We start from the raw sequence: 24,366 nt of genomic DNA on the forward strand, positions 1-24,366 counted from the left end.
TAATTCAACGTGATGATTTCCTATAGAAACCTGAACAGAGATCAATGATCAAGTAATTATTTTTTTAATGTTTATTTTTGACATTTGGCATTGACCAATGATCAAACATCATAGGTTCATACTATGAAATGATTTAGTTCTACAATTATGTACATTTATTATTTCTCTCTCTTATTATTTTGTCTATATAGTGCGCACACACACACACATATTGGTATGTATGTATGTATGTACAAATGAACCCATATGAACCATAATGGAAAAAAATTCAAGAACTCACGAACCGGGTTCTTATACTTGAACCCGTCCCCAAACCCGAGAAATAGTAACAAGTGGGGATCAGCACAGAAACTAGGAGACAACTTTAGTTTACAGAAACAGTGAACGTTGATGTGCAATAAGCAAAGTAACAAAAACTTAAATACTTGATTCTTTGTTACAATGACCTCCTGTTTTGCCTCCTGTAACTGTGTGCGATTACCTTGGGTCTTGGTTATCTACAGATCTGGCCCCAGGTACACCTAGGGTATTCCCCAGGTGCCCCAGGTACACTGTTATCCTTCACACAGAGGAGCCCACAAGGCGCCCTAGAATTTCCCAGCAGGACTCTGAATTACCAGCAGCCGCTGGACCATAAAAAGCATTTTACAATGAAAAAAAGGTTTAAAAGAATTAAAACATCAAACTTTTAAAGTTTCCTTGGCTTCCCAATCCCTGCCTTTTTCCAAAGACACCCAGAGCGCCCCTTTTTCCAAAAATTCCTTCTCTCCTCCTGCCAGATCACATATTTCTTTATAAATTATAACCCAGGGCCTGGTCCTGTTTAGCTCAGACTATGCATATTCTTGACATCAATGGAATCAATGGTCTGGCTTAGACCAAAGACTGAAAATTGACGAATAGATTGTCACCTACACCATGGATTTTCCTGTTAACTCATGGTCCCCTCTGTTATCCTAACAAAATCTAACTTTCCAGAATTATATTAATTGCTTATCAGACACTATATATAATGTTTAAGTAATCTTTTTCCTAGCAATGGTGAAAGTCACTTTTCTTATAGTTTATAATTTTGTGCGCGTGTGCAGACACACCTATTAAAAAGCATTCTGTACCACTGTACTGGTTTCCAGTACCCAAGCTGTTAACTTAAACTTGATTCAATAATGCAACGGGATACAGAATTATAGGCATGAGGAGTTTTAATGACCAATTTTCTTCTATAAAAGTGAACCAAAACAATGAAAATGTTAAATAATATATAAAAATTGTGAGGGTTTCTGCATTAACTTAAGGAAAATGTACTAATCAGATATGATTACACATACATAGGAGGAGTTTATGATAATAACATTTGAGGTAAAACTACATCACAAATTTATCTATTTCTTAAAGGGTAAGACAACATGGTGACCTGGAATACAGGCATGTACCCCAAGATATAACGAAAAAAAAACAGCTTATATAATCTTACAAACAGTACTGTATGATGCTTAGACGAACTCATATCATACCTCCCATGCTTCTTAGTATGAAGATTGTATAAATCAAGGCCTTCCTCCAAGATGCGTTTAATTGAGTCAGGCAAAGGATCCCTGAAAGTGAAAATGTACAATTTTAGCAATTAACCATATAATCCATATGCAAATAGCATTAAACAGTGTTCCACCAAGGTTCTAGAACAGGGGAACATGCTGGTAGGGATTGGGATGGCAAATAAAATTTTCTAAGTTTTGGAGACTGCTATATGAGTGCATACATGTATACATGCATATATGCACAAACAGTAAGTAAAACTGTACAAATTTAATTATATAGATTGATTCTCTGTAAAAATCAAACATACATCTCTCTAACAATTGAAAAAAATATTCATTCACAATATTAAATGTAATGAATTATGAAAATTATTCTCTGTAAAAGTCAAACATATGTTTCACTAATAATTGAAAATTTTCATTAACAATATTTAATTATAATGAGCTAAAATTTAGGTATTTAAAATATAGGTAACTATAACTAATAACCCTTATTATGAAAATCAAATTATAAATCAGTATTACCCAGGGATGCATCCCCAGCCTAAAAACTCTTGTCCCTGTATCACAGACATTTCAAAGACGGAGGCAGCCAAGGGACATCCCCACCCTGTCCCTAATTTCAAAAAAAGACAGGGAAACCCAAAATTAGGGGGCCTGGCCACACATCCCAACAGTTGGTCGTCACTGATGGAAAAGACACATGGCAGTCAAGAAAAAGAAAAAGAAAAACTTTTGAAAAATGGATTGTTTATATTTAAAATTTGGAGCTTTCCTCCACACTCACCCTAAAAGACTAAAAGGTCTTTACTAGCTTTTACTTCTGATTTCTGTCATTCCCTGTCTAAGCTTTCACAGCAGTAAAGGGGGCTACATGGAGAAGTAGCAAGGGGTTTGAAAGAAGAGGAGACTGCAACTGTGCAAGGGGGCTAGGAGGAGAAGCAGCAAGGGGTTTGAAAGGAAAGGAGATGTTTAAGTCATAGAAGGAAGCTAAGTTACCAGTTTAGATCCAAATACAGATGCAGGTATGAGAACCCAGTACATGGATACGTGAAACTTTTTGGGGGGATAGTTTGGATGTATTTTGGGTATTTACTAGCTTTTACTTCTGATTTTTGTCATTCTCTGTCTAAGCTTTCACAGCGATAAAGGGGGCTGCGTGGAGAAGCAGCAAGGGGTCTGAAAGAAGAAGAGACTGCAACTGTGCAAGGGGGCTAGGAGGAGAAGCAGCAAGGGGTTTGAAAGGAAAGGAGAGTGCAGCTGTGTAAGTCATAGAAGGAAGCTAAGTTACCAGTTTAGATCCAAATACAGATGCAGGTACAAGAACCCAGTACACGGATATGTGAAACTTTTTGGGGGGATAGTTTGGATGTATTTTGGGTATTTGTGTATAAAAAACCTAAAACTCTCTGTAAAATATAACTTTAATTAAAACCCTAGAAGACGCAGTTCTCTGTTTGTAATGCCCCCCTTACGAATCACCTGAGAATTCAGAACAACTTCCCTGCAAGGCACTTTCTAGAGACTTCTTTTTTTTCAAATCTTCATTGTTATGTTCTATGATGCTGCTTATTGATGTAATCTTGTGTAATTGATAAGGTATATATAGATATTTGGTAATCTTATTTCAAGAACAATGTATATGTTAGATCATTCATTGGCTAGTTCTTGTATTATATGACCTATAGCATAAAATTCCTAATCATAAACTAAATACCTTCTCTTAGATCATTCAACTTTTCACTAAAATAAGCAACAAGCCTTCCTTCTTGACTCTATACTGCTCCAATTGCATTTCCACTTGCATCACAGTCAACTTGAAATAGCTTATTGAAATCTGGTAAAGCTAACATAAGGTTGTTTAGTTGCCTTTTTCTTTATTGCTCTAAGCTCTTATCTGCTCCATGCGTCCATTTGAAATCCTTCCTATCTCCTCTCATTGTCTGTATCATAGGACTACAAACCGATGAAATTCCTAACGAACTTTCAGTAGAAACTAGCCATTCAATGAAATGATCTTACCTCCCCAACAATTTCCGGTGTAGGCCAATCAACAATCACTTCAACCTTCTCAAGATTCATCTTCAATCCATCCACTGAAATCATAAATCATAAATACACCATCTCTTCTTTAATGAAAGAACACTTTTTGATCTTTATCGACAACTTCTCTTCCCTTAAATCTCTGGAACACTTGCCTTAGGTGTAACAAACAGTCTTACATGTTCTTACAGAAAATCGGAATCTCATATAGGTAGACAGTCACAAACTTACCCAACAAGTTTTTTTAACACCTTATTCATCAACCTTGTGAATGTACTAGGTGCATTGGTCAATTCAAAAGGAGTCACTAACCACTCATACAACCCCCCATTCATCTTGAACACAGTCTTCCACTCATCTCCTTCTCCGATTTTGATCTAATGATGTCAATCTTCAAATCAATCTAGGTGAAATGCTTAGCTGCACCGAGACAAACCATTATATCATCCATTCTAGGACAAAAAGAATGTATACATCACAATAATCCTATTTATGGCTCTTGAATCAGTACACATCCTCCAGTCTCCATGCTACTAAGGTGTTAATGTTGCAGTATTGCACAAGGACTCCAACTTTCTTTGATGAAACCTTCCCTCAAAAATTCTCAGGCTTGCCTATTCAATTCCTCACTCTCAGCAAGCATCATCCGATGAATTGCCTTGTTTGGAAAACTTTCTCCAGTAATTAGATCAATGCAATGACTGATGTTTCTCATAGGTGGTAATCTATCAGGTAAATTATCTAACACGATGTCTTCATATTCTGTCAACAATTTTCTTATATCCTTAGGTTGCTCTTCTTCTGATCCTAGATAGGCTTCTTAGAGATTAAAGCATAACACATATTGTCACTCTTCAAGCCACTCAAGGAATTCCTTCCTTCAACCAAACAAAGCCTAACACTAATACAATTCTCATTATCAGGATTCTCTAACAAAAGAAACAATACTTGTCTCATATCATTTGCAAATATGGTATGTGTATTCCTTCTACCATCCTACAACGCTTGTCTATTGTATTGTCATGGTCTACCCAATAGGATATAATATACATCCACAAGCACAATATCACAAAAAACTTCACCATGATAAGATCCAATCTTTTAACTTCGCTATCACTTACAAATCCCTTATGATCATCCTTTAGCCATCCAATCCGATAGGGTTTAGGATGGTACAATCTCTACAACTTCAACTTGTCCACCAACTCCTTCAATGCTAGGTTATCTGAACTACTACTGTCAATGGTCATTTTACAACATTTTTCTCCCACTTTGCATATTGTCTTGAACAAACTCTTCCTCAACAATGGTTCCGGATCCATTTCCTCATGACATAGGGCTCTCCTCATCATTATGCCTTCTTGATCTTATGGTTGATTCCAAGATTCAATAGTTCCTTCTTCCATATAACCCAATCTACCTTTTTTTTTTGTCTTCTTGTTGGGTAATTCAACACAATTTAGCCAATGGCTAGGATTGATACTTGATCAAATCCTTTACTCTTTAGACTCTGCAATACCTAAGTGGGTACCCCTTCACAATAATTGTTCACAATGATTCAAAGCTTCTGAATGCAGGCTTTCTGAATGATGCTCTTGCTATGGTAAGTAATTCTCAAGGAGAAATCACAAGTATTAAACTTAATAATTTTGGAGTGCTATAAAGGGTGATTTGAAATATGAATGAGAGTTGTTCAATAATATGCAGAGGAACAAGGCACAGAACCACACAAACTACAATTGTATATTGCCTCAAACGAATCAAGAAATACCAATCCTCAATCCAATCGGGTAAATGGAGTCAACCTTGCATGAATATATCATCAACTCTTTTGGAGACGGCTGGCCACACCATCAACTACTACACCAAGAACTTGAAAAATATGAATCCTAATTTAAATGACTTTAACCCCGGTGAGAGAGACCAATTAGAAAAACACCACAATGTATGTAATATTTGATAATCGAATATGCATATTAAGTTCAATCTATCAAATAACAGTTTTAAATCCAAGAGGACAATATAGTATACAAGATATTGAATATCAATTTCAAAAATTGAGACACAAATATCTTTTATTGATTCAAAAAAGGAAATGCATGAGTCATGTTCAATTGCAGTGCCTTTTCACACTGCAATAATCATCTAGCCAGTATCTCATGATCTTTTCAATGTTGTATTCTTTTTTATCGATATATCCTACTAGGAATGATCCTGGTATCCTTTATAGAAAATGAAAGGATGCATACAAGCTTCAGATCATCGCACCTATTCCTAACTAAAAACTAAATACAACTAAACACATATTTACAATGCAAATTTTAACAAAATAATTAATCCAGATGCTTTGGTTCCGTTATTTCCATCTATTGAAAAGTTGCATCCTTTGGTTTAAAATAAATCTTTGATAGTGATTCTTTAATCTCCCATTTATTTCGTTCAATTATTCATTATCGGATAAATGAATTCTTCCAACTTGTGCTCCTCTGTGTCAATATTATATCAGTTTTCGAAATCTACAGAGACCACAACACATCTCGCTTACTTGCTCTCCAAATTATTCCTCAGCTTCAAGTGGTACTTTGCATAGAATGATTTCATTCCTTTAACAACTTGTGGTCTTTATTCCTCATTTACTTCATATTCATGACTCCAAACATTTCACACAAATCCTCTACTTCACTCACTTGTCATCTTAAACATTCCTATAATTAATGCCTATTACTTCGGGACAATTGAAATGACAAATATTGCCTTTTAAGATGCTCATAAGTCATTTCTGCAAGGTAATCTGGGTACCCTTTCCGAAACAGTGAATATTGCAGCTTCGCAATGCTTGTTTAACAGTGTCCGCGAAACAGCGAAAAATCGCTACTTCATAGTCACTCTTTGCTAGTACACATGATTTCGTGAAAAAATCGCCATTTTGCAGTCCCCATGCTTTAGTCTATCTGAAGTAGTGAAAATCGCCATCTCGCAGAGCATTCGCTTTGTCTTCCCCAAAACAACGAAACTTAATTATTTCGCTAGTGCCTTTATACTCTTCTTTCAATATGGTGAAAACATGTTCTCTTAGGTAATTTACCATGGAGAAACTGAAAATTCATAGTGTATTTTGCATAGGAATTTTCAAGGTCTACTACGATGCATTCAAATGCTCGGTGTCTTTCTCCTCCACATCTAAAACAGGTTTCTCTGAATACTCTTCAAACATCTCTCACATATCCACTTAATCCACTAACCCTGTGAAAAGTTCTATCATCTCTCCCATATGAAGCTTCTTTTTCATGTTTTGTCTTCCTTTGTTCTAATCCTCATAAGATCTTCCTCCTGATGCAAATGTTCTCTCTTTTAAATCTTCCACATCTACATCTTTGTCTTTGCTCTTGGCTTTTGTTCAATTCTCCTCAGCTTCTAGGGCATATTGATAAGCTTCCTCTACAATCTATTACTTGACTAAACTGATTTCATCTTAATTGAAACCCTTAAACCATTCAAATACCTTGCATCACTCTCAACCTCATCATCTGTATGACTAGATCTGATGTTCAATCTATAAAATTGCTCAGTATACTCCTTCACACTAAGATCTTTCTTCATTAGGCTCTGCAACTTTCCAAGTCAGTTTACTTGATGGTCTACAAGTAAGAACTTAAACTTCAATTCATTCACCATCCTATCCCATGACATGATTTTCTCCTTACCACTTCATTCTCCATCAATCTACAAATGATCCCACCATAGGGATACATGACCTCTGGATTTTGTACAAGCATACTTTACCTTTTTTGTCTTCCCTTATTCCTTAAAATTCCAAATACTATTCCATATTTGTAATCCAATCAAGTAACTCATCTAAATCTAACTTGCCACCATAATTGGGTGGATTCAAATGGAGTTTTCCATCCAGTCTGGTTAAGTCTTTCATCTCCATGATCAAGTTCTAGTGTTGCTTCTTCCTCAACCTCTTCTTCATCCTCACTCACATCATCAATACAATGCAAGACTTTCTGTTGATGCAAGATTGCCAAGAACCCAAGATTCTCCTGCATCATGGTCTTTTTCTAAGCTTTCTACTTTAAGTTTGGAGAATTATTTCAGGCCCGAGTTTCCTAGTACAAGTTTGATTTTAGTATATTGTTGGATGTTATTTGATAATGTAAAGTGTTTTAACATGATTTGATGCAAAGCAATGTTTATTCTATTTTGATGCTATGTTTACTTCAATGTATACAGCAACAAGATCAATGAAACATTGAAATAAAAAACACTTCATCGTTTTCTATCAATAAACTCAAAATTAAAATAAAGAATCAGTGTTGAACATTTCAATTACCAAGGATGCCCTAACAGTTCACTGGAGTCCCTCACTAGAGGAATGCCTCAAGATATGTCCACCATGTCAATGGAACATCGCTCAAAAACCAGAAAAATAGAAAGGTGGGGTAGGGATGTTCTGTCCCTGTCACCCTATCCCTAGGGTGTCCCCTGTTCCCAAAATGGCATGGAAAACATAGGGTTGCATCCCTAGAAAACACTGCCATTAGCTACTATGATGTCAAAATTTGCAATCTAGAATAAGCCAAACAGATTCAAAAATCTCAATACAACACCATAAAGCAAATCCGCAGTGAAACAAATTAAATTCTTTCTAGAATTATGATAAAATCTAGTTATGTTCAAAGAGGAAAGTAGCCCACAAAAATGAAACTTGGTGTCAGAAAACATTATTTTAAAACAAAACAGATTACATTAACAGGAATTAAAAACAGCATAGTAATGATAAATGAAGTTTTAAAACTGGATATTACTAAACTGTGTACCTATCGGGTTTCAGCAAAGGCATTTTTACAAGCAATCCAAAACGTTCCCGCAGCTCCTCCTCAAATTCTCTTCGGCTCTGAAAAGCAATTTTGATTGCAATTATTGTTTCAAATAAGTGCCAAATGAATATGTAAAATATGAAACTTGGATATTCAAAATATTATGTCTAAGATTGTGTACATACCTTTCCTTCATAGAGATTGTAAAACAACAAAAGGACGTAGCCTGCATTCTGTGAATTTTTATCCAAATTTCCCTTCACAAAAAATTATTCAAGTTTCAGTACCTAGTTTTTGGATACAAACAAAGAAAACTCTACTATCTAGAATTGTTTTTGTTTTAAGCGCCCACCATTGTATCACAAATACTTCTTATCCCAAATTTGCTAACCTCAAAAGTACAAATTATATGCAACACAAACAGAGGCAAGACCATCAAAAGAAAAATATAGGCACAACTACAGCAAAAAGAAAAGAAGACAGAAAGAAAAAACACTTGCCAACACATTCAAGAAACTAACTTTACCGGATGGTTGACTCGTTGAAGAACACGGAACATAAAGACTGCCAGGGCATCAAGGGAAAATGGATTTGTATCCGTACCTAAACAATTATAGGCAAAATGATGTTAAAATGATGAATTGATGAGCATACAAACTGACTTTCTCATTCATCATTTCTGTTATCTCAATAAAATAAGACACATATAGTGAACACTACAAACTTATTTGTGATTTAACCTCTTATTTTTCTATTTATTTTATCCAAAAGGTAAATGTGGTTTGACAAAAGGTTCCTTACTCTGCTCAAGATAATTTTAAAAATACCATGAATCCAGTTACCAAGATATAATTACAAAAGAAAGAATGACAGAGTCCAAAAAAAAAAAGAATGATTTGAAAAAGGCCTGTAAAAACTGGAAATATCAATTTCCTCATATTTCTTTTCTTTTTGTATTCTACAGAAGCCCACTGCAAAATCAAAATTATGTGCCTTCTTGTTGTGCACGCCTGTTACTAATGCAGAAAATTTTACCAAGGATCATCAAATTTCCCCACAGAATGATTTACTGTGACTGGAAAAGCTCACATCATCAATTTCTCTTGCAATAGTCTTCAAAATCAAACAGGACAAAACAGCCATTTACTAAAACAGCCATAGTGTTTTAAAACAGCTCAAGCCCTCATGCATCTCCTATTCGCAAGAAAACACCATTAAAACGTCACTTTATTACTTTAGTGCAAATATTAAAATATTATCAACCAGCTTATGAAAACCTTACCAAGACACTGAAAATTGAAATTAATCATGCCAGATAATTGACATTAAAGGAGGACACCTAGTGCCAAACAAGCACTTGGTACTAAAAATATAAGTGTTTTCTAAATGTTGAGGAGAACAAACCCTAAGAACTGGAAACAATTGGCGCCTAACAAGAACTTTCTAGTTTCTACAAATAACACTGCTGTCCAAGGGCTGAGGAGAAAAAACCCCAAAAAACCTAGAATGCTAGAAAGAGCATTCTCACTAACTAGAGCACCAACTAAACTACAAACCATCACTGGATGCCACAAAATCCTCAGAAATAAGATAATGCTCATAGAACAAGAAGGCCCAGAAATGGGGGCAGTTATGCTTCACTATATTGCTTTGGCTCCATAGCATACCCACATCAAGGACCCTCTCTCAACCCCATCAACTCTATAAATCTCAGCTTCAGGCTCACGTAACTAATTTCAACCACAACCAGTAGTAATTCAGCATCAAATGTTAGGGAGAGTTCTACATAGCAATTATACCTCCTAGCAGTGTCCAACCTGCCTACTCAGCTAGGGACCCTCCCTAGAAACATTCTCAAATGTTGGATCGGTATACTCACATTGTGATCAATGGAATTTTCACTAGCTCTTCTAATGCATCTTGGGACATACGACACTTAGAGATTTTGGTTGCTCACCTTGATAGTATTCTATTTGTAATCTTTTAGGGTCTTTCTCCCTCCTTTCATTATAGTTCTTGCTTGCAAATTTTCCCCTTTTTAGTTAGTCATTGTTTTTGTTTGCTTTTACCTAGTCCCAATGATCTATTTTTGGTCAGTTGACAGGATTTATTTGTCCTCTTCACTTCTTTATACATCTTACAACACACACCTAACACATACATAGACTTCATTTTTGTATTTTAATTTTTTTGTATATAAATGAAAACCAAAATATATTCAAATATTCTATTTCAATTTTCAACGATAGTTATATGCTTCAAAATGTACAATGAAATAAAAGTTATATAGTCACACGCACACACTCTTCAGTTTTTATATTTTATATTTTTAATATATAAGAACTAATGAAATTTTATGTGTGTATGATAAAGTGGAGCTCAATGTGCAATGTGCACCCACCAACCATAAAAGAAAATGGCCAAAACATTATTTATTATCATCCTATTTTCCGCTACAATATTTATGGCTACCTTACGAGCGAATATATATATATATATATATATATATATATACCTGCCGAATTTGATACAAAGTCCCCCGTTAGTTCATATTTTGACTATGAGACGATGATAAGTATGTGTTGGTGAACCATAGAAGCTATCAGGGGAAACATAATTCTTTGGCATTAGTGTTGATGAAATAGTTTGTAAGCAATCTCAAAAATAGTATGGATGAAGAAATAAATAACAAAGAAAAGTAACTGCTATAAAAACAAGAAAATATATTAGCAAAGGAGGAAATCTTCTAGAAGCAAAAATCTAGGGAAGCTTGGCTTTTAGAAGGAGATCGTAACACTAATTTTTTCATAACAATACTATTAACAATAGAAACATTACTAGAATAACTAAAATTAAAAATAACATAGGAGATATAGTAGAAGATCCAAAACAAATTCCTGAAGTATTTGTAAACTATTATACAAACATAATTAACAATTATGAGAGTTCAAACTTAATCACTCAAAACACCATGAAAAGATCTATTCCCTAAGTCATAACTAAAGAAGATAATAAAAAATTTAACAAAGCCTTCACGATGGAAGAAATCAAAACAATGGTGTTTAATCTCGATTTTGACAAGCCCCCAAGACCAAACGGATTCCATACCTTCTTCCAAAAATATTGGGAGATTTTAGGAAAGGACCTTTGCGAAGCTGTTGAAGCAAATAGAAAGCTAGGGTCTTTAGTTTCATAAATTAACAATTATATGCAAATATAACCAATATCATAAAATAATAAATTGCATACAAGAGGACACAAAACACAAAGATTTGACGTGGTTCACCAAATCCCTGGGCCACTTCCACCAACAGCAAGTCCAATATTTTATTATCAATTGGTTACAATCTGATTACAATTAGTAATCCCTTACAGCTCAATACTACCACAAGAAGCTATTATGGCATCACACACTATGAAATCCCTAACCCTAAGCCATTTTATACAAGTATTTTGGCCGCTTGTAAGACCCCTCCTCGTATGTACTTATCTAAATATGAATTTCCCTGTTAAATCTTTTATAGGGGATTTGAATAAATATATGAGCATGACAAGGAAATGGCATAAGAAAATGTTGTTGTCCTTGCTAGGAACCATGTAGAGGACATTATGATAATTATGGCTATCTTATATGTTGGGTGGATATTTTGCAACCGACAGTTTTGGATAAAATCCAGTTGCAAAATAGGATGACCAGCCACAGCATGTGAGACAAATTCTCTCCTACATTAAAGGAAAGGCTCCCCCTTCTCACCATTACTTGGATCAACTAAAGGTAAGCAAGAAGTTAAGAGATTTTGTAAAAGGGTGTTACCACTATTCTTTCCTGTTATCTCTCAAAAAAGAATCCACTTACCCACAAAGCAAGTAATGGGAAATATGAAGCCTCAAACTACACTTCTATGTAAAGTTGTAACCGGTGATACCACTAAATTAAAACCAACTTAAAGGCTAGCTGAAAGGGTACTAGTTTGGCCATAAGTCTTGTTAACCTATTCTATAAGAATGACCTCTACCATTGGGGCACAAAGACTTTCAGAAGTAGGGAATTCTATCTATTTTTCGTGAATTTGAGATGGTACTACAAGCTTTTGTCAAAGCTTCGGCTTCAATTGCTTCTTAAATCACTATGCTCTATTATTGAACACACAATAATAACATGAATCAAAGACAATAGGCACAAATTACAGTCAAAGCTTCTAATTTGCTCTATCACAATTGCTTCCTATCAAAGCTTCGAATCCAATTGCTTCTTTCATTCACTTTTCTCCCAAATTCGTACTACACAATCAAAGTTATGCTTGAACAAGTGTGACAGAGCTTTCTTGCATACAATAAAAGATGTTTTCTACAATGAGGGGTTTATATAGGCACAAGAGTTGAAAAAAATATGGAGGAAAAAGTGAGAGCAACTCAACCAACTTTAACCTAGTCTAACTAATGAGAGAAATTATTGGGTTACATGCAACTCACATTACATGTAATTGCATCCTTTCATACAATGCATCCTCTCTAATTACAAACATGAAAGAACAAGAAAGAAGAAAGAAAAGAAGGAAACAATCCTAGGGATTGTTTTGAAGGGCCTTATACTTGGTGATGCTATCCCGGATGATCACAGGATCAAGAGTTCTTGTATTTCGTGCCACTACATTCACTTGATAATCATGATGTTATGTCTTTTGATAGCCTCTAACTCTCTTTGATGAATTGTCTGTTGTCATTTGAAATCTTGATGTGATCAAGTCTTTTTCTCATTCAAGTTATCGTGAATTCTCCTTTGTAGATTGACACATTATGGAGTCTGACACTTTGAAAACCTTCTCGATGGTGTCCGAATGTAAACTTGGAACAGCTTTCAATCAACACCTTTAACTCCCTATTTTTTTTAAGTAATGTTCCTGGCGCATAGGAATGTGTGCAAATGAATACTTTCGACTTTAAAAGTGTGACCTTTAGTCAAAATGAGTTCTCTAGATGTCATTACACATAAAGTGAATTACATGTAAATACAATATGTAATGAGGAATGGAAAATGAGATAACATGCAGATGCGGATAGAGAATGAGCTTACATGTAAGTGCGTATGAAGGATGAGATAAAACACTTTATGACATGGAATGATGGAATTACATGTATTTTGCTCATGAAGTGTAAGTGCATATGGAATGAATGAATGCAATGTGCCTCGAGAAAAAGTGACCTTTTATAGATGTCTTTGAGGAATGATGGATGAATGGAAATGGAAATGGAAAATGAGATTACATGTAGTTGTGAATGATGGATGGGATGAAATACATGTAATTATATTTGACAAATGAGATGCGAAGTATTGTGGCATGGAAAGATGAAAATGGAATGTGATGATGCTCTTGCATGAAATGGAAGGTGGAGTGAAATGAAACATGACCAAATTCTTGGGAAAGAACTTGTAACTTCTCCAAAATGGAGAAAAAACGGAAAGCAAGCACACAAAACACAAAACCTTCAAAAGAAAAGCGTACCTTTGGCAAATGACTTAAACATGTCAATAAGCAAAGCACTTCAATATGCAATTTCAAATTTGGAGTTTGCGAAAAAACCAAAAATATGAAAATGAACCATTTCATCATATTTAATGGAAAAATACACTTTCCATGGCAACAAAATCAACAAGTGGCAATCATCAGGCTAAAATGTGCATAAAATAAGCAAAACAAGAACAAATTTATTAATCAGAAGGAAAATGTCCACTTACATGATGTTTATGTTCCAAAAATGGAGCGAAAAGCTCTAAGATTGAAAATTCTTCAACAAACTTACATCCTTTCAAACTTTGCAAGAGGAATCTGTAGTGGGCAGAAAATGAAGCATTTTTTATGGACAATGTCAAAAACGTGCCCTAAGAATGCTCAAACTTCCAGTGTTTTTGGCAAATGCATATCCTTGGGACGTTTTTCGTAAAAACATGAATCTCTAAGGGCATGAAATAAGTCATTTTTGACTTCCAACTGCAAAAACGTGACCCTTGGTGTATTGCAAATGATCAAACATGTCAAAACGCCTCTTTTCCTTGCAAAAACATCATTTAAATCACTTTAAAATGAACATTTTTGGAGAAAAACGTGACTGAAAATCATCATGAAGAACTCATTTTTAGCATGAAATCTCAACATTCAATGTTTGGAAACACATAGATTTGCAAAAATGACCCCACTGGAAAAGATTTCAAGAAATTTCATGGAGGAAATCAGGAAAAAAACACCAAAAAAGTGCTCTTGAGAGCTCATTGCTTGAAGTTACTCCAAAAATGGGTTTTGGAAGTGCAAGAGCATGTGTTTTAATGCATAACGCACATTTTGGAGGTGTATGCATATATTAAAAACATGTCTTTAGTTTAAAAACTCACCTTTTGGAAGTTTATGCATATATTAAAAGCATGTCTTTAGTTTAAAAACTCACCTTTTGGAGGTGATAACATGTTTTAAAAACATGCATATGCAACTCAAGGCAAAAGCTCACATTTTTTATGTCATTGCATATTTTAAGTGAGTTTACATACAATGGCATCAAAAAGGTCCACCTTTAATTGATATTAAACTTTAAGTTGAGTTTTTCATGCAACAACATGAAAAACGTCCAATTTAAGTGTTTTTCCATGTAATCACATGAAAGAGGTCCACTTTAAGTGATTTTTCTATGTAATGACATGAAAAATGTCCACTTTAAGTGACTTTAAGTGATTTAATAAGCACATGTCAATTTAATTTCAATAAAATATTTACTTAAGTGGGACATAAATTATATTTACATATCATATTAACAATATAACATGTAAATATCATTTAATAAGTAATATTTACTAAAGCATTTGATTTAAATGTCAAAACTTAAATTGATCTATATAGTTAATATAGTCACTTAAGTGAAAAATCAAAAAGTAACTCAACTTAAAAATATAACATAAAGTGCGCTACAATTACTTTAAGTGAAAATTTAATTGATAAAGTAACTTAAAAACATAACATAAAGTGAATTTAAGTTATATTTTGCAAAAAGTGAATGTCAAATTAAAAATATAACATGATATTTTTAATTTGAGTAGTTGCATCAAAAAGGTCCACTTCTTGGGCACTAAAACAGCTATATCTTTTGACTGACAAATCTAATTAAGCTCTAGGTTAGATCAAATTGTAGGGGAAACTGAAAGCCATGACTTGAGCAAAACCAAAGGACTAAAAACCGAGAAACACACACTAAAAAACAAAACAAAAAAAAGGACGTTGAAGGCATCAAAAATCAAGCATAGGCTCGACAAACAGAAAAACGAAAAAGACTTGACGAAAGCCTTTAGTAAAATAGTCCATTATATCAATTGGTAGTAATTGGTTGATCAATAGAAACCAATTAAATAATGAAATAAGCTTAGAGAAATACGAAACTAAAACTAGTTTCGTACTGTTACTTACATTTTGTGGTGACAAAATACAGGACAACATTATGTATAATGATTTGACGATTGTTGCAATAACACAACTTATTGTTTACCCTCTTTTGAATCATAAGAAATTTGAGGACAAAGATTATCAACTCACTTGAAGTGCCCTTAAGTAGCTTGATTTTAAATATTATAATTACATTACGATGTGTTAAGGTTGTTAGGGTATCAAGTACAAGAGGTTGTACTTTTGTATATGTGTTCTCTATGATACATCGGCAAAACTAGGTGATAGAAAGTTATGGACTTAGATGATTATGATGATAGATATGAATTAAGATTTTAGGGTTTAGGTATCCTTATGGAAATTGATATTAGTTGATACGTTAATGTTTTAATACCCTGTAATTAGAGACTTACTATATTGTTTGATTGTTTAAACATTGATTTGTGCTAACGATGCTATGAGGTGTTTCACCTTGTAATGAGGATGTTATTTATGGTACCTTAATGATTAAGCTATATGCATTCAGATAGTTCAGTATGCTCTATTGATGTTGTTTATGATGTTTAGATATATACATGCATTATGATGATTATTTCAGTATTTTAATTCAAACTAAGGAATATGTTATGTTATTTCGATTATGCAATCAATTATGGTTATCAGGTGCAAAAATTGAAAAACATATTAAAATGAGAATGTGGAATGTTCAATCAATTGATTATGCAATTGAATTTATATATATACATGTTATTTTATTGAGCTACTAATGTTCGAATTGAGTCTATAGGAAAATTACCATGAAAATTAACAGAGAATCAATAACCAACCATATGTGCAAACTATAAAACCAAGGTTGAATCTAATGAAGAGATTCGAACCTCGTTGTTAAGTGATTTAATTTGTGATCGTAAATTTGTATGTATATATTAGCTATTTTCACTGTGTAAGTAATGACATGTCAATCATGTATAATGTTATTTTATAGTGTCACTTGACGCTTGTCATGTGTTTATGTAACATGTCTACTAAGATTGGCAATGTAATCGTAAACCTAACCGACTTACTAGGAACCTAATTAAACCACTTTGTTTTAGAGATAATTATAAAATCCCACCAATTAGATTATTTGAATTGAAATTTTTCTAGTCACTTCTATAGGCCAAAAAATGGTCCTAGGGGCCAATTTTATCAAAATCCAAATAACTAAGCGTTAGGGCTATGGGTTAGGAACATTTCTAACACTACCAGAACCCCCTAGTGGCCTTGGTGTCCCTTTTAATATTTCATTTACCACATGTTGCGAAAATTGAGTGGACTCTTGACCTTTACCCAAACCCACATTCCTTTCCAATCTAGCATTTATGATAGGGGACAAAAGAAAACCAAAGGACTTAGGGGTCATTTCTGAATTTAATGCTGGTGGGTGGGTAGGATTTGGAGGCCTTGTTAGATGCCCTTTGAGGAGTTAAAGGGGGTTCACCCACTCTCTACTTTTAAAGACATTAGGTTTTTAGATTGAAGGAAGCAAAAGAAGCACTGGGCTCTTCTCAAACATCATTATACCATAACACTTGTAAAGGTTGGTCTCCACCATTGCCATGGAAGTTTTTGTTCTTGTTGCAAATAGATTAGTATGTTATTTTATTCTCTTGCATATGTGATCAATGTATTTATGTTGTTGCAATGTAAGAAATGGAATTTTGGGTTTGATTTCATGCTTATTGTGTTCATCTTTGATTTGAATGAGGGAGTTTGTGAAAGGCATAATGGAATTACTCACCCTTGGATAGGGAAGAAGTGGCCAAATATGGAAGAAGGGGCTAGTTGGACTCCATGGAAGTGTAGAGTCTCTTCTCATTGAGAGAAGAGGGAAGAAATGCAAGGTGTATGGGCTCTTGCATGCCAATGTTATTGATCTTGCTTTAGGGGAGATAAGGAGAAGAGTATGGAAAGTTTATGTGAATTCTATCCTTGGAAAGACATGGTTATTGTATGTTTTACATTTGGCAATCTCCTACATGGTAGTCCACCTTCACCCCTTTGTTATGGGATCAAGGTGAATCCCATTGTGCAAGCCTTGGGTGGGTGTTTTTGTTGTGTCATATGTTGTGTGCTTTGAATTCTCCTAGCTCGGTGGGTGGTCTTCTTGAGACCTAGGATGGGAGGTGAGCACTCCATGGTTAGTTCTATATGTTATGCAGATTTTGGATAGGCCTCATGATGGAGCCAATTTGGAATTGGAGCAATAAAGGTGTTCTTGATGTTATTGTGTTGGAGACTTCTCCATTGTAATACCATCTATTGTATTTTGCAATCATGTTTGAAGATGGATTACTAACTTGACGAAGATCTAAGAAATAGATCATATGGTGCAAATTTCATAATTTGATAATGGAAATGAAGTTGTATTATGAATAACATGTATACTATGTGACAATGTTTCATTTGATCTCAATTCAATTCTTACCTAAAATTGCATTGATTTAGCATATTTAGTAAAGGTTAGTATTCCATAAATTATCACTTATAATCTTGAATTCCAATAATAAAAGTAATATGGATTGACATTAATAGGATCATGGCATTTCATGAGAAGATTTAAACTAAAGTTGGAATAGATCTCTTGAAAGTTTATGTTAAGTTTCAACGTACAAATTATACACACATCCTAGATTTCACTTTAACCTTACCTAGTAAATACAATGGTTCACCGATAGATTAAAGTCCTATTTGGAACATATGGAAAACTACATTAAATCACCCCCCTTAACCTATAAGAAAATATTAAATACCATGTAATTAAACCCATGACCAAACGCAAAATGTGAGGGAAAAATATATATAAAAAATTCAAAATATGCACCTACTGTATGCTGGAAAATGTATGGGCAAAATGAAAATTCTCCCCACAAGTGCAAAACAATTTCCATCTATACCTCCAATAAATATTTTGAGTATTAAAAATCCTTTGGGTTTGAAATATTATAAAGAAATGTCTTAAAAGGATTGTCCCCTCAACCAATATATTAATTCCTCACTATTCCCATTTTCAAGTGGGGAGACTTTCGCCATTCAATATATATATATAATAGCAAGCTATGATGGAAGGGGGGATGGGACACCATGAGGTCCCCACACCCACCTCACATCTCCATTTTCCCAAAGTAGGTGTTGGTCTTACCAAATGCAAAAAGAGAGTATGAATAAAAAATTAATGTTTACTTCATAAAACTTCCAATCACCACGCCCCCCCCCCAACCCACCCCCCATTTTGAACTCCCCAACTCATGCACGTACCCTCCACCTTTTTTAAGAGGGCAGATTCTGGGGAATGTGTGCAGACCTTGGGTAGGCGTGCAAGAGCCTTGGGAGGCACCCAAGTGTCTAGGGAATAGGGTGGCACTTGCCAAGTGGTTTTAGGAGCTTAGTGGGTAGTAAGGGAATGTTTAGGTGTTAAGGAAATTTATTTAGTGATAATAAAATTAGTGTTAGAAAATGTTAGTGTGGGTTAGGCATTAGAAATGTGGTTTTAGTATTTTGTTAATTAGGAATAGTTTAGGAGTAATAAAGGTGAGTTAACTAGTACTAGTTTAATTGATGGGTTAGTAGGTAAGTAGGATTAGGTGATGGTTAGATTGGTGTCAGTGATTGTTAATATGATTTTATAGTTAAATGTTGTGGATAAGAGATAGTAAAATTTAATTTAAGGTTTATATTAGGATTTTTTTTAATATATAGCATTTGAATTTAAATCCATTATAGTTAGTAAATAATTGATTGGGTCTGAAGTTATAGAAAAGGTCATGGATTAAAGTTGAATAGTGTTAGGGAATGTTAATGAAATGGTGGTTTCAAGTTTGTATAATGTTAAATTATTAATTGATGACTTGATTTTGATATTTCAATGATTTTAGGACGACGTTTAACAAAAATAATAATAATTAACTATTTAAGGCTTAAGCTAGTAACTTGTTTTTTTGAGGTTGTTAGCGTTCGAAGGTGTTATAGGTTAGATTGAATAGACGACTCGATAGTTGTATAGGATTATGTTTGGAGATAAACTGTATCTCGTAATTAGTTCTATGGTGAATATTTAATGTTTTAATTGGTTCTAATATGCTACGTTTATAACTGAGACCAAATATTAAGTTATAGATAGGTTAACCTACAAGTGCAGATATGTACACCTAGGGTATTTAACAAGTAAAATAAATTAAGCGTAAAGGACTCAAATCAAACCTAACTTATGTTACTTATCGAATGTTCCTCGATCATGATGTCACACCTTATTAAACATGAAAGTATGGTTTAATCAATCGACTTAAGTGTTCTTGTAGCACTAGAACTTGGGGTTTCGCACCTGTGCACTATATTTGAAGCATCCTCATGTAATGTAATTGAAACTCAGTTGTTGCCTAGACCTTGTGACCCGAAACTAGCCTTGTCTTATTAACATCCTTCCATAACATATTTTATGTCAGTATGTGCTTAACATAGTTTTTATTGCCTTATAAAAAAATTGTTGTTGTGTTTTCGCCCTGCTTTTCGGCATGACAATGTTTTAGGGTTAAAATTAGTTACATGTCAGACCAAAAATGATGAGGAATTATAGAGTATGTACAGTACTTCCTTGATTATTCACCACAAACTAACACCTTCTCAGACTAGGATGTATACATGTGGAAAAATTGATGTAAACCATGATTAGATTGTTCACTTCCTACAATCTACCACCATGGAGCCCGGAGCTAAGACATAAGTTGTTTTTTCTCTACTAGATTTATACAGATTTGGGATGGAAAAAACCTATTTGTTTAAGTCATCAAATTCCAACCTTGGTTCAACGTAGGCATCAAATATACACAAATACTGAAGAAGCCAATCCTTATTATGGTCTGTGACAGTACCCTTCCAATAAAGCAGGAAGATGATTATGGCCTCCTCCATCTTAGGCCACTCTATTAAATTGATTGATATCTCTAATGTTGAGAAAAGGATGCCTAAGAACATCTGCTTGCCCCAAACTACTTGAAGGGTTTGCCATATAAACTTTTGCAAGAGGGATTTCCATATGCCTATTAATACTATGAACCGCTTACTCAAGACCCTCTAACTTGATTGGATCAAAGATATAACACAAGCGAATAATCTCCCAATGACCTACATGAGCCCTAACAAGACAAGTTATGAAAGACTCTAAAACAGAACTGTTGGTGTGCCATGTATAATTGTATTTAGAGGAATTCTCCCCCAAAATCCTACTCACCGCCACCCTAGTCATGTCATCAATCGGATTCAAAATCCTATTCCATCTCTCTGGCTTGACAGCCCCCCTTAAAAGCAATAGTTCAGACTTCAAAAGCATGAAACAGAGAAAATGTAGACTCCATAGTAGGACACAGATCACAAAACATAGAGGACACTAAGCCAAGAGAACAAGCGAAAGTGACAAGTGTAAGAGAATAGAATAAATACATAAATCTAGATTTCCAAGAACTCATCCTTCGTGAAAGTCCTAGAAGGTTCTTGATGATGAATAGATACATAAACAAAGGTGGCCAAAGACATGACCAAGTCATGATGTCTACCCATAAGATTTAAGACACTTGTTTATATAATGTTTAAGATTCACAAGTAATCCTTAACAATGAATTACTATATTTAGAATGTCGAATTAAGGTTACTCTTTTTAATGGTTAGAAGATTAAAAGATAATAATAAATGGGGAAAAGAGAGACAAATAAGGATAAACTAAGGTTTCTGCTAAGGGTAATGGAGTACCCAAGTCTATATAGGGTCTCGGGTGCTCGCAAAGTAATGTCCTCTATTAGCTAAGAGGTCAACTTCTGTATTTCCTTCTCCATAGATATGCAGAAACCTAGTTTCCTCAAACTTATCTATAAAGTTAAGCATTGTCTCTAGTTTTGAATTAATAATCCAGTTTGGAGTCTTCCTTTTTCTTAAAGAGTTCAAATAATTTGGGAATCCCCTTGGATAATTAGTTTCTTAACACCCAATTGTAAACTTAGGCTAAGCCATTCCTGTAGAGATTCTAGTTTTGCTATATTGTTCGTTGTGATGTCTAAAGGCTTAGCTCTCTTTATGATCCAGTTCTCGAAATCAGAGTGAATTATACATCCTATACCTACCTTACCCGAGTTACTTCTTGAAGCTCCATCAAGGTTTTGTTTTATCCATCCGATTGGAGGTCTTTCTTGCTCGCAGGTTTTTTTTATGATAAACCAGTGGAGGATTGATGAGAATGACCCAATTCTTTTTCTTTTCTTCATCCCATTCAATGAAAGACCCTTCTACTTTTATTGATCTTCTTAAATTATTATTCGTAACTTCTATTATGCATGCTTCTACTTTATTGAGAAAGGAAGGAATATTGAGTTCCAAATTACAAAATATACGCTTGTTTCTTTCTTTCCCAATTTCCCACATGAGAATGGATGGAGATATGTTCCAAAGTTTATTATATATTTTAAATTTACTGTCGTTAAGCCAACCAATTAAATGATTGTTAAGATACCCAGGGAGGGGAGTACTCTAATTTAATTTCTAACATAGCCGATACCAGCATTCCTTTTCTAGGAGCACTGGAAAAGCAGCTGTTCTGCTGTCTCGGAGTTTTCTTTACACAATCAGCATCTTGATGGTCCCTCAAACCCCATCTTCCTAAATCTATCAGCTGTTAGAATTCTCTTTTGAATGGCAGCCCATACGAAGATTCCTACCTTTAGCAAGCAAGTTGAATCCCAGCACAACTTGACAAGCATATTAATCCTTTCCCATCTTTCAGAGTTTATTATAATATCATATCCTTTCTTCACACTATATAACACATCCTTTAAGGCCCCCCAAATGAGTTTATCTTCTCTATTCTTGCGATTGACCTACCCCTGACTGAGTAGATGCTCAAAAGTCTCTTTTCCTTCGGTTGTTAAATCTATACCTTCTAAAGATTTCTACATCCAAATTTCCTCCTCATTTACCCTTTTCAATTGCTTATAGTTAGCTACATGTTTTCCCCATAGATTAACAGAAGTGTTTTTCATATTTGCACGAACATCGAGACTATCTAGAGGAGGCCATCCCAAGAGTCCTCCCAAAAAAATGCTTCTTCCTCATTCCCTATGTCCCAAGTAACATATTTACTAATCATTGAATGGCAGTTTAACATACAATTCCAAGAATCAAACCCTTTTGGTGGGTTTCTAATTCTAAGTGAAGATGTCAAATAAATATTTATTGTATAAAATTTTACCCTACTTGTTGTCTCTCTCTTGATACATTTGCCAAACTAGTTTTGCTCCTAATGCTTCATTCTGCCAACTAAAATTTTTGATACCTAAACCTCCTAATTCTTTAGGTCTACAGATATTTTCCCATTTAATTAATGCTAATTTATTTTTTTCTTCTGGTCCTTTCCAAAATAAGTTTCAAAGTTTTCCTTCTAGTCTTTGTTAATATTTTTAGGTAAGGGGAGACATAACATTTGGTAAATAGGGTTGGCTGAAAGAATAACTTTAATTTTCGAAGTTCGTCCTACCTTGGTTAACCATTTTCCTTTCCAACTTTCAATCTGCTTATCAATTTTGTCTAAGATATTATTTTGTGTTTTAATTTTTCTTGCTTGGTTTTCTAAGTGAATACCTAAATACTTAAATAGGAAGGAGTCTTTGTTGAATCCCATACTATTGTAAATAAGATCTTCCATTTCTGGTGATGTGTTGCGGAAGAAAATTTCTGATTTCTCAGCATTAACCTTTTGCCCTAAAGCTTCCCTATATTCTTGTATAATTTGTTTGAACTTTTGTGCTTCTTCTATTGTACTTTCTCCTGGTAGGATTATGTCATCAGCGAATTGTTGGTAACATTTAGGATGTTTTCTGTTACAGTTATTCCTTTGATTGAGCTTTCTTTATTGCTCTACCAAATGCTTCAACCATGATAATGAATTAAAAGGGCGATATAGGGTCTCCTTGTATCCCTCTAGATATGCTGAAGAACCCTTCTAGAGAACCGTTTATAAGGAGTGAAATATTTGGTGTTGCTATACATTTAAATATGATGTTAATCCATTGATGAAAGAACCCAAATGCTTTGAGGGTCTTACATAAAAATCTCCAGTCCACCATATCATAAGCTTTTTGGATGTCTAGTTTCAGAAGCATGCATGCATCCTTGTTCCTGGAAGCTGAATGGATAGTTTCTTGAATGATAGAAATGTTGTCTAAGATAGATCTACCAAATAGAAACCCAATTTGCTCTTCAGATATTAGTTTAGGAAGGATAAAATTGAGTCTAAAAGCTAATTTTTTTGATAATATTGTGTATATTGTATTACATAATGTGATAGGTCTAAAGTTTCCAGGTTCTTCATGATTCATTTTTTGGGGTATAAGAGTTAACAATGTATGGTTGATCTCCATCGATAATGTTCCTGCATTTCTTGAGGCCTCTATTACCTTCAAGAGGTCCACTTCTATAATATCCCAACACTTCTAAAGGAAAAATACTTGAAAACCATCC

The 24,366-nt window shown here is 34.3% G+C and overlaps 1 protein-coding gene across 1 annotated transcript in view; it reads right to left on the bottom strand.

Moving 5' to 3' along the window:
* RNL (RNAligase) overlaps positions 1 to 24,366 on the bottom strand; it is a 264,836-nt gene that overhangs the window by 85,251 nt on the left and 155,219 nt on the right. Inside the window, exons 21-24 of the mRNA XM_089830995.1 lie at positions 8,931 to 9,007; positions 8,590 to 8,661; positions 8,405 to 8,481; positions 1,515 to 1,595 (exon numbers count right to left, since the gene is read on the bottom strand). Of these exons, the coding sequence (XP_089687121.1) occupies positions 1,515 to 1,595; positions 8,405 to 8,481; positions 8,590 to 8,661; positions 8,931 to 9,007 (307 nt within the window). The remainder of the gene's footprint in view (positions 1 to 1,514; positions 1,596 to 8,404; positions 8,482 to 8,589; positions 8,662 to 8,930; positions 9,008 to 24,366) is intronic.

Source organism: Cupressus sempervirens, chromosome 5 (genome assembly GCF_028749045.1).
Source record: "Cupressus sempervirens isolate cs-2001-9-10 chromosome 5, ASM2874904v1, whole genome shotgun sequence".
NCBI classification, from domain to species: domain Eukaryota; kingdom Viridiplantae; phylum Streptophyta; class Pinopsida; order Cupressales; family Cupressaceae; genus Cupressus; species Cupressus sempervirens.